The following is a 12,776-nucleotide window of genomic DNA, read 5'->3' on the forward strand; positions in this document are numbered from 1 at the left end:
TTCAGACAGTCTCATGCATACAGATACAGATTCGGGCTAGAATCACCTACATATGCGATTTTTTTTGTTGTTGTTGACATTTCTAATCGTAAACACGATTATGTTGAAGCCTGCAGTAAATGTTTTGCGTTATGGCAGTCCACTCTGCTTATTGTTTTTCGAGAATGTTGCACTCCTGTTTGTCATTGTGCACGGAACTTCACGCCAATAAATCATCAGAAATATTGGTCTTTACCAATATATTGAATCTTTACATTTGTCCTGTCTGTTGTCCATGGATTTACCTATATTTGGTGTTATTTGCTGTAAAAAAAAAATGCATCTAGACATGCAAAATCGATTTTACAATCAATTCAATGAACACTTGTCACTCATCAATCAAACAGCATTTTTTTCAAAGTGACAACCCAAGAAAGCAAAGTAAACAGTCTCTCATTTGTAGGTTGCACTGACAGCTAGCGGTGGATGCAAGTAAAACAGTATAACAGTACCTCATTTTTTTTTCTTCTTACCTGAAATTCATGCAACAAACATGTTTTTGACAAATATTTCAATTTGTTTGTGGTATATATAGCCTGCATTAAAATGAGGTTTGCAATGATGCGCCCGAAGGCACGGGTTGAAGACCCAGTCAGTGACGTCACGATATGCTAATTTTTTTTACATTCAAACCTACGTAATCACCATCACCAAAATTTTACTTTTTTTTTGTTTACATTGAAACTTGAAAAACATGTATACACCTACCTACCTTTACATTTTTTTACTGTTGATGGTTGTTTTTACTTTTTTTTTTTTTTTTTGGTTAGTGTTGTAAAACAAGATTGCAGAAAAAGTAAAATGACTCAACAGTTGCAGATCAATATCAGCACACTTTTTTCCCCTTTGCCATAACCCTACGAATGTACAGTATGTGGACATTTTTTGGCAGTATTGCTTGGAAGAAGGTTAATGATATTTGCTCACTGCAAGATGCAATATAGTACAGTTGCCATGCATTCAGATAGATAAAATAAAGAATTACCTTCAGATTATTTAACTTATTGTGAATAATTTTGGTGACTGTTCTCTTTGAAGAACAGTATAACAATCAATGATTGACAAAAGCATAACACTGGCTCTCGGTAGCATCGTGACAGATGTGGTGTAGGTAGGATTTGTCTTTACTGGGGTCTTGGTGAAGCTTTACATTTGGAAACAGATTGCAGATGTCAGTTTCAGATAGAATGGCTTGAGGGTGATCATGTCACAGGAAACGTCTCTCCTTTAAGTCTAAAGTTCCTGTCTGACAGAAAATTCTGACAAAGTTATGTTACCTTGTTACTGACAAATAACTACCATTCAAATCTTAGAGAATTCTACCTATAGAGCATATTCAGGTATTAAGAAGTAGAAATCAGACTGAAGGAAAACACCAAGAGGCACTGAAATCTTTCTCTGTTAGGTTGTAAGTCCCGGGGAACACTTTCAGCTCTGCGGCGGTGTGACTTTGATTAAATGCTTGTGCTCTGCTTTACGCTGGACTCTGAATGCTTCCTGAATAGCCTGTCATGCCAGGTAGACAAGTTTCACTATTATGCTAGATTTATAGTCTTATACTGCCAACTCCTCCACAACTCTTACTCTCATCATGGGTGGGCTCTGCCCTACTGCTACATCTCTTCAATACTTCCTATAAAGTGAGATCAGACTAAAAGCCTGGAAGGCATGGATAACTGCTTTTCTTTTCTTTTCTTTTTTTTTTTTTTTTGAATTTTCTTTGATCACAACCTATATTATAATTCAGTTTACAGACACCTCTTGCCATAATGATGCACTCTTAAAGCACAAGGCTGTCTCTGGGGCGCTGCCCATTTTAAAGGTGTACCATTTAGTTGCTAATATGTACACTTTAGGTAATCTGTAGCTTTTAGGCACTAATATGCACCCTTTTGGGGGGTAAATAAGCCATGAAGGTAGTATTTCGTAATGAAACTGAATAACCAACCAAAACACTTGTTTTACTTGTTTTTATTGGAGAGCTTGTTCAAACGTTTCTATTAAGTTTGATTTTGAAAATAAGATGTTTAAGAATTTCTTTCTTATTTTACATATTTATTTTTTATTTTTATTTTTTTTTGGGAGGATGTGGCAGAGGCTCATGAAGACCGAACTTGACGTAAAATACAATTATAGTCCACTGGTAACTGCTGGGTTATTCCATGCTCCGGAGGGTTATTCCAACTGTGACATTTTCTCTCAAGTGATTGGATGTGATACCGACTGGCAAAGTCAATGGAAGGAGAGCTAAGGAGAGATGTCTAAATATAGGGTAGTGCTCAGCACAGAATAATCAAGAATGGTGTTATAATCTGTTTTAGGGGGAGTAAGTGCAAAAGCTCTTCAAGAGAGCAAAAATATTCAGCAAAAATTACATACTCAAATAATGTGTATTCAGTGTTAATGCATCATTTTCATTGCCTTCAAATGTGCCCGTGTTCTTACTACTTAGAGGAAAAAGTTCAGAGTTTGTTTTAAAGATATTTTATGTTCTGTTTTTCAACTATTTGTGTTGAGATTTAATAATAATTTAATAGCTCCTTTCAGGCATGCACAGACTATTATGTGTATTTCACATTCATCTGTTACCGTAACATGCTCATGGTGTCTCACAGGGTCCTCTGTTTACCACAGAATTCATGAATGCAATTTTCTTTTCATTATTTACAGAAATGCAATACCAAACCCCCTTTTCTGGTACTATTTAGTCTCATTTATCAAATATGACAGTTTATGTTATACTCTTATCATGGGCAGGGGGATGTTTTTTTATTTTTATTTCTTCTTGATAAATGATAGATGTTGTTGTGAGAACAGCTTTTTACGCAGAGGGTTTTGACAACACTAATTGTTTGCATTCTCTGTTGAAAGAAAACAATAGCCTGCATAAATTATTTATTTGTCTTACTCTTACTATTACTGGAAAAAAAAATAGCTTGATATACGGCAACCAGAAAAGATAATGGTTTGTTTTGATCCGTTTTATTTGTCCAAACTAAAGAATATATTTATGTTTGTCAGCATGCATTTGTATCAGTGCAGGTTCATGAAATATTTTCATGTTTATGCCTTCCTTGGCTCTCTGTCATAAGAGAAAAAAAATGTAGATGACCCCTCAGCAGTGTTTTATGCAGACATTAGCAGTAGCATTAACAGTAAAATGGGTCATTTCAGTCGCTCCATCCAATATTAATCAAAATGGCCCTCTAAAGCATCTTGTTAAATCATAGCAGAACAACTTGACTTTGAGAAATATCTTGCCAGCTGTATCTGTCTTTCCCAGATTGCAAATGAAAACTTTTATGAAAAAGAAAAAGAAAAAAAAAACACAAATAATTTTCCTTTCTTTGCCGCTTCATTTCATTTTTTTTTTTTTTTTACTTTTTTTTTTTTTGCAGGATGTGCCAAAGGAAGTCAACCAAAATGTAAACATTAACTTACAAAGAACAGAAATGCACATTCAAAAGAAATCTGTGTACAACATGTGTACTTCCAATCAAGAGAGAGAGAATTGTATTTTATTGCTCAGGGAGTTTGATTAAAGGAAGCTGATTGCCTCGGATTCTGGATGGAAAGCCGTCTGAATGCCTTAACATTCTGCTCATGCTGTGTGTAATCATTTGTTAGTATGTGGAGTCTAGCGGCGCTCAGATTGAATCAGAGCGGTGCCTCCTTATCTAGATTGAAGGAAATAATTTGTTGCAATTTTCTATTAAGTCGCATTCAAAAAGGCATGAGTTACCTTAAGGGCACATTTAAAGCAAATTGTGCCTCCGCAGAAGTTCACTGTCTCTTAAGATTGCTGGCTGTTTCATTTCCAACCACTGTCTCGGGCCGTTTGATGTATTTGCGAATGCAAACAACATGAAAGTGTAATGGTGTTCGCCATGTCTGGGCACGACACAACATCGCCGTCTTTGCACCGGGTGACCTCTTTGTGTCAGGCGCACAGAGTGGAGTGTGTACCGTGTTTCCTCTCCAACACTTTGTCTAATGCACCTGTCACAGAGGCCTATTTGAACCCTGTCATGAATGTGGCAAGACACCTGTCATTATGATTTCTGTTCTTTCCTCACTTCAGCCTCCGTCCATTTAGCATTAGTTGGCGTTTCATAGTTCTTGACATGACTGCTTCTGTGGTGTATATGAACTATTGTTTCTAGTTTATTTCTTTAGGGTTATTGTTATTTTCTCTTACTGCATGATCATGCTTTACATCAGAATCAGTGTTACTGCATGCATGCATGTCCAAGGATAAATTCTGATTTAATGTAAAGTGAAATATTAAATGTGTATGATTTAAAACATCGCCTTTTTGCAATAATAAACTGCAGTGAATTAAACAATGAACAAAGATGCAAATTCAAGCCTGAGTATAATTGATGTGACATGGGCACCAGCAGTCATACTGCACGTGTTTTGTTACAGTAGTTTGTGCACACATGCACGTTCTCAGTTGCACTCACTGACTTCAGAGTCACTTGTCACAGTGCTAGTCTGTGACAGGCCCATTTTAAGAGCTTGCCAAAGATGTATGTTCGCCATAATAACAGCAATAACAGTTTATCCTGCAGTAACTGTACTGAGTTGCTTTTCGCAAATGCTTTGTTATTAGTTATTTGTTTTACTTAACCTGAACAAAATTTCTAATGATGTAGTAAAATAGGTGACTCTAATGATTATTTACTTGAGTAGTTTTAGTACTCAAAATGTCTTGTTTTTAAACAAATCCTTGTTGTGTGTGATCCTGAAATCTCACAGTGTGTTGCTGTGCAACATCTTTGACACTGACAACAGAACTGTTTAAATTAATGTTCCCATAAATGTTGACATTTGAGAAAATAAATTGCCAGATTGCTGTCTGTACAGCATTTCTAAAGCATATGGCTTCCTGCTTGTAAAAAATAATAATAAAAGAAACAGAATGGCCTAATTAGTGCATCCCTATTAATTGAAGACAAAAAAAGGACACTATCTGGTCACTGTTGCTATTCCTTTGCCATTAACCTGCGTTTTATATCAGGATAGTATTTTGATATTCTTAGCTGAATTGCATTTGCACTTTGCATTCTCCAGTGTGACTGTATAGAGTTCTAATCACTGTCATCTGCACGAAATGGAAAACGCCACTTAAACTGAGCTTGTGTTAATCAAACCTTTTCCATTATTTACTGAATTTGAAAAACATTGAGGGATAATTCCAAATGCATTCCTTCATTTTGACAGATAAAAATAATATGTCTGGTCTACTGGGTTTGCCTACTTTATAAACATTCCCACAGTAAAGGATGCTAATAAGGATTAGGAGCAAAGAAAAGGGAAGAAAATAAAGTTTTAAAAGGCCCCGTGAAAACAGCCTGGGAGAGACACCTGAGTGCGGATCTGGGGAGAAAAACAAGAGAGAGAATAAAAGCAGAACCTGCACGATCTATCCCCAAGTACAGAGCACTTGGTAAGACTAAAGAAGCTCTTTTTACAGAAGCTCTTGTGATATAAATGTCACATTAAAAATGCCAAGAGTTACAATATTTTATTTATGGATAAAGTAGAGCATGATGGAAAATTTACAACCAAGTCTGTCAAAGTGATGCATAGTGATTATTTGTAATGCAGCATCTGTATCACAAATCACATGTATAGTGGATCATGAAAACACATTAGTGTTCACACTTCATTGGATGTGCTCAGAATGTCCTTGCATCGTATCACACGCTATTTTTTAATAAAAATAATTTCATCATGATCAGGTACTATCTGATTGTGATCTGATCATCAATGTCCATAGTTAATGTGATGATATTTATTATGTCTCTATCTAGGATAATAAATTATACATTTTTAAAGGTGGCTTAGGTGTCCTAACATATTTGAAGCCACTTTATAATATAATATTCAATATTATACATAGAAACCTATGTAGAAAAAGGAAATCTGGCTTATCATTTTGAGACTGATGCATTTGAAATGTTAATAATAGGTTATAAAGTACGATTTGATCATTGCCAGTAACATTTTGACATTTTAATGATTGAACTCAGAAGAGAAAAAAGAGACGAAAGCACATAACAAATTATTCCACCACGCACACGTTATTCCTCGCGGTGCTTTCGCGTGAGAATAAAGGCAAATATTGAATTTCTGTGGCTTGCCTGCACAGTACGTCCCTGTCACAGTCTAGTGTGTGACAGCATATGTTTGGACACCCGTAGTCAGATGGAAACAGACCTGTCAGCACGGCGGCAGGATGGGACAGTGAGATAATCACACAGTGTCATTTTGGGGGGCAATTACCCAGCTTGGAGTGAAATGAGAAAACCTGTTTTTTTCCTGCTGTCCTAATGGAGGTTCCGGTCATTAGTTAAACGAGAGTCTGTCTCTGGCTGTAATCAAACGTGAAGCGTTCAGTTTAAGAGCCCATTATAAAACATCTGCTCCCCAGCAACGGCCTGCGGAGACTTACGTTTGCTCAGTCGTAAAAGTCGGTGAGCACCGTGTCACTATTACTACTCAATTTAAAGTCTTTGTAAGTTGTACAGTTACACATTGTTGCGATTCATTCTTCCAATCATGTTCACATTTCCTGGCATATTCAAGATTCAAGATTTTTATTCGTAACATACAAAATTATGTATGTGACGTCACATACAAAATTAATTATGTATGATATACATATCTTCTGTCTTTTGACTGTAGTAAAATATTACTACTACTAATTCATTGTTAATAATACTGATAAATATATTTGTTTCGATTTTTTTCTTTCTTCAAAAACTTGGATGAAAAATTATGCAGCGATGTAGAACAAGAAAAAGATGTAGAACATTCATATATATATGCTTTTCTATTATTAATTATTACATTTTGATAAACTTTAAATGCATTTTTTACATTTTGTAATTTTTCCCCTAAACTTCTGTCAAATTTCTCTTAAATACATTAAAAGTTTATGTAAATAGCATTTTTTAAAGAAATTATAATTTACACCCCTCGCATTATTTTATTTCTTAAAAAAAAAAAATATAATACTTGAAACATTACCTGTAATACTCAACAATATTACATTCAGAAATATGCTAAATACTGATTTTAAAATGTTATTATAATTCACAAATTAAATCACATTTCCTTAAACCGTGTGATTCTCATAATGCAGTGTTTAGCTTCTCCTCTCTCTTAAATGAAGCTGGACGGAGTGAAGTGAAGATTTGAAGGTGTTCATAGGACCAAATCATCCTGTAAAGAATCCCATTTAACCCAACACAATCATGTACAGGCACACAATCAGCCTGCGTTTTGTGTAACAAGCTCCACTAATACCTCTGCCTCTCCTCTTCCACTAGACCAGCTTCCCAGTCAAGCAGGACCGCCTCCTCTGCCACCTGCTCCACATCAACACAAGCAGCATCCATCAGTTACCTCCCTCAACCAGTCACTGGCCAATCAGCCGACAGAGCTTCAGAGTGCATCTGAATGCGTGCAGCTGCAAGAAAACTGGGTACTGGGTGGCAACGTAGGCTTGGAGAACAGGTACGTGTTTTTACACAGTCAGAAATTCACTTACTCATTCACTTACTGTTTTCAGTGTCCTATATGTAGTCAGTGACTACATGGAGGAAGAATGAAAGCAAATAAGCGAGTGAATGCTGATGCTGAATAAAAACAAACAACATTACATGCATGCATTGTATTATCTTAAGTATATTTTAATTATCTTCGTCATGGTTTTGACTTTTTTGGTTTTACAGAGGAATTATTGAAAATAAACATCAAAACAATGTTCAAGATTGTATAAAACTAGATAATTTTGCACATTGAAAACATATTACAAAAGATTTATTTAATTTAATTTAATTTAATTTAATTTAATTTAATTTTATTTTATTTTATTTTATTTTATTTTATAAAGATGAAAATGCTATCTACAGATGATACTCGGATATTTAAATCATCCACCAACTTTTCAGTTCCTCTCTGTATAGTCTACTGAGTTGAAGAAGTGAAGAAACAAAAATTTTGTTTCCATAGTTGTTGGTTAACAGAATTACTTGCTACCTACCTTTATAATAATTTTTTTAATGAAATTATGACTTGGCAAATAAAAAAAGAAAAGAGATATTATAGAAATACTGTCAACTTTAGACAAGAATTTGTGTGTGTGTTTGTGTCAGATTTGGTCAGTGTACATTATGGCTTAAGGAGTGAACTATATATGGAAATTCACTATATGGGTATTTAGACACACTACAAAATGGCTAACACATGATTTAGTACACTCATTAGTCACTTTTACAATCTTTTGAACATTGTGTATCATGAATCGCTGTTTTCTGTGTACATATGAAAAATCCACTTAATCAGTTTGATTTGGGTCTAAAATCTTTGATCATGACTCTATATAGGCATTCATTTCCCATTGAGTTTCCATCAGTTATCACTTCTCATTTTGAGCAAATATTGTGGTAAAAGCTGCCAAGACAAGCCTTTATATAATGCACCTTGCTGTCACTACAGATATCTTGAAGTGTACTACTCAAGCTGAGGGCTGCCTACCCAGCATCCACCTGACAGTATGAATTTATGTATGCATGGCATGAGTATCATATCAAGCATAAATAAATACACATCATGTTAGTCTCGGCTTCTTCAGATACACGTATCATATGGATCCCAAAAGCATTTGTATACACACATTTGTTCTTATCATAGTAATACGAAAAATGTTTTATTGTAATAGTGCACACAGTCTTAACCTTTTTATTGTTTAATTGTAAGTCAATGTTTTTTAATTAAAGAATAAAAGTGCAGTACAAGTCTTTACAAAAGGATATCTACCTTCACAAAATTCAGCCTTTGTTCATAAACGACTCACAGGGTAAATAGTAATGTACTGCATCATAGATTTTCCACACCCATATGCAGATTTCTAAACGCCACAATCAGCATTTTCACTTCAAAAGGCTGAAGGGAAGAGTCCCGGTAGACTGGGTCCTGCAGAGGACGAATATGAATGCAAAAGTATGGGAAATAGAGTTAATTAACCAAAACAGAAGTCATCATGTGCAAGCAAACATTTCTATTATGTATACGTGCAATTTTTATGCAAACACATATCATTAAAATGACTAAGTAGTGGACACAAATCGCAAGGAAAGATGTTGTTCCTCATAATATAATATTAGTAGTTGAACGGAAATCAATCAGTTCATGAAATTCACTCGGCCTATATTTAGACTAAGTGGATAAAACATCAAAAAGAATATGCTTATTTTTAGCTTAAAGGGATCATAACAAATCATCCTTGATCTTTTGAAATAAAATACTTTTTGGATTGTAAAAACAGACTGTCAGTTTCAGATCTGAAAACTTCTTTAAAACAGAAAAGAAAAGATCTTACTGAAACTAAGATGCAAAAATGGCTTATTTAAAAAAAAATTGGATTTTTGACATAGAAACCCCAAAATACATGATCGACATATCAGATGCTTGTTCAGTGTTACTCTAATATAGTGAATATATTTAGAGAGATAGAGAGAGGGAAGCTGGAAATTGGCAACTTTTTTTTTTTACAGCATGAAGGAGTTAAATTCTTCCTGGATGATACATTGCGCATAATGTCATAAACTGGCACAGTTTATATAACCCTGAATTGCTGCATGTACTGTACCCCGAGGAGCCTGAGCTGCCACCCACTCAAAAGGTTAAACAAGATGAATAACAGATTTAAACTGTTCACAGTATCATTCCACAACAAAAAAACATGGTGCCATTAAATGTTCATCTTAAGATTGTGACTAAATGTACTGAAAAATAGCTACTAGACGGCCATCGTTTTTTTCCCCAAAAATACCACAAATGTAATTTTCAGTTTTCAGCCAAGAGAGAAAACAATGTGTTATTTTATCTTTGACATAAACAAAAAGCTGTATGCATTGTGAAATACAGGTTCCATTAAATCTAATTTAAATGCAAATCAAGATCGATGATATATTGAAACTTAAAAAAAAAAAAATTATATAATATTTAAAAACTGTTGAAGGCTATATCTTATGTCATCCAAAGGAAGAAAAATACTAATACTAACATTTATCTGTGCAGCTGAAATATTTCTAACAATCATAAAGCAATTTCAAACACTTTTTCAAATTGCCATATTCAGCATTGTATCTAAAGCAATGTATTCACTGTTGCTTTCTTTTATAAAAAGACTGCAATGTGTGTGGGCTAGAATACACAAAATTAAACCATTAAGGTATAACCTATGAATAAAGTAGCCATGTTTGTGTGTGTTTAGAGTATAGAGAAATGGGATGCCATTATAAAATAAGTGTTGAGTGGATCATCTTGAATGAAACAAATTTAATTTCAGTCTACAATCAGCCTGGCCTGTAATTTACTGTGGCTTTTCTTTCCTTGGTATTTCAACATAATGGCCATGTTTTTTTTTTTCCTTTACGCTTTTAATTAACTTAGTAAAAAAAAAAAAAAAACATCTCTGGAAATCTCTACTAAACATGAAATAGCCTACTGTCTATTTTTCATCAGTACAAGAATATATGTAGAACAGCAATGATTGTTTTAATATTTAGTTTTAATATTTCATAAATGATTTCAACTTGGTAAATTGTTCACTAAAGTGTTTTTTTTTTCTCTCTCTCTTCATGAAATGGCATTTCATGTAAAATCCACCCTGCAGTCGCACTGTACACATTCATTACCAACAGAAGTGTTGGCAATGCTACGTGTCAGGTTTTTTGATCTTTTGCGGGCCACAGCTGTTGTGCTCCATTGTGGAGAGGAAAAAACAACAACAAAAAGAAAGAAAACAAAGGAGTCTAGTGAAAGCATACTTCTTATGGATATGAGAAGGGAAGATGTTTTGTAATCACATCAAGTGAAGAATCTTTGTTGTGTGTCTAGATCTAGGCAGATAACACAGACTTCTCCTGTTATTAATGATCCCAGTAGAATTCCTCTACTACCCCTCTCTCTCTCTCCCTCTCTCTCTCTCTCCCTTCAGCTTCCTTGCTTTCCGTCTCGCAGTACACCAATCCATCACCATCTCCTTTTTTCACTACTCTACCTTTCTCAGAGTGTTATCTTGAAAACTTTCCACTCCCCTGTCTGTCACGAAGATTCTGATCTTTACATGTCAACAGAAAGGGACTGTCCTAAAATGGCAGTGGCGCAGAAACCTCCAGGGAGTGTCTTAAAATAACGCCACTCTGCCGAGTGCTGGAGAGACACCTGCTGCTCCGAGACCCCTACTGAGGTGACAGATGCTTCCGCCTCAAAGAGGATGCTTGAATCCTAGTTGGAGATGAGAGGATACATGCAAGTCCTCCTTGTTTTTTTAAATGAGTTTCCCCCCCTCTCATTTAACTTAAGTCTCGCATGTGCATTTGTCAGAAAGAGGACTTGTCTTTGCCTTAAACTCGCACCACCGGTCGCATACTCTTTTCACATATATACTCAATCGTTTTAACTCTTTAAGTCAACAAGTAGTCCTTTGAAAAGCCCTCTCTTTTCTTTAGCCTATCTAATGCGGCAGTCACTATATATCAGATTATGCCACGAAAGGACTTTTATTCTTTTGTTTGCAATTTCTCTTTCAACCTCCAAATCCTCCTTTTTTCTTCTGTAGGGCCTCTTCTTTCGCACCGCAGCATTCCAAGCGTCAAACCAATGACAAGGAAAGGTGGGACACTGATAGAGAATCACATTGTACAAGAGCAAAAAAAAAAAAAAAAACTCTTTGGGGTGAAGTTACTTCTTAGTCGTCCTAATGCGAACAACACTCTCACACCCTACAGAAAGGGGCAATGAGGATTAGCTTAGTCATTTTCTCTGCCTGGCGTCACACTCCCGCTAATCAATTATGGATTGTTTGGCCTCAAAACGGCACACTGTCAGTGTATTTGTTAATCGTTTGTGAAGGCTTTTAAATGTGCCTCATTCAGTGCGCAGTGGCCCGGAACCTATCTGAGCCCTTGTGAAAAATGTGTGTGCGTGCCTGTGTGTTTGGAGTCGTGGCAGCAGCTCATAACCATGCAGATTATAAAGTTTTACAATGGAGTCCTTCTGAATGAAAAGCAGGCATCTTAAACCAGGCCTGTATTGAAATTTGCACAAAAGAACAAGCGTCTGAGTGCTGCCTGACCGTTGAAGTTTGAACTTTTATAGAGTAATGCTGTTAGGAGCTGGCAAGTTTGAAATGTTTCCTCATCTGAAATTGTACACAGTCAAGGACTGTTTGTGTAGAAACTGGAATCAGGTACGTTTCTTCATAATAAAAAGAAAAAAAAAATTACATTAAAAATGAATTGCATTGTTGACAAAAATGATAAATTAATGTACAGATGAGATGAAGACTCGTCTAATAATAACCATTTTATTCTCGTACAGTAGGTGCCACTACGAGATATCAGCTGTTTGAACATTTTTTTGTTTTGTATAATGCTTTTTCTAGTGTTACTTTCCCAAAAATACAAAAAAATGTAAGTGTACCTAAATAGAAAAAAAAGAATATATATATATATATATATATATATATATATATATATATATATATATATATATATATATATATATATATATTCTGAACAATAAAAGCCATTATAACAGTATAGGCACAACATTTATCATGCTTATATAATACAGTATATATTTTAGTACAACTGAAAAAACAAACAAAAAAAAACAAGCAAGCAATTTGGTCAAAAGTATAAAGGAAGCACTCC

At 35.0% G+C, this 12,776-nt stretch overlaps 1 protein-coding gene across 1 annotated transcript in view; it reads left to right on the forward strand.

Moving 5' to 3' along the window:
- si:dkey-237h12.3 (teneurin-3) overlaps positions 1-12,776 on the forward strand; it is a 104,302-nt gene that overhangs the window by 44,662 nt on the left and 46,864 nt on the right. The window contains exon 4 of the mRNA XM_052575020.1: positions 7,380-7,566. Within this exon, the coding sequence (XP_052430980.1) occupies positions 7,380-7,566 (187 nt within the window). The remainder of the gene's footprint in view (positions 1-7,379; positions 7,567-12,776) is intronic.

Source organism: Carassius gibelio, chromosome B14, assembly GCF_023724105.1.
Source record: "Carassius gibelio isolate Cgi1373 ecotype wild population from Czech Republic chromosome B14, carGib1.2-hapl.c, whole genome shotgun sequence".
Taxonomy (NCBI): Eukaryota; Metazoa; Chordata; class Actinopteri; order Cypriniformes; family Cyprinidae; genus Carassius; species Carassius gibelio.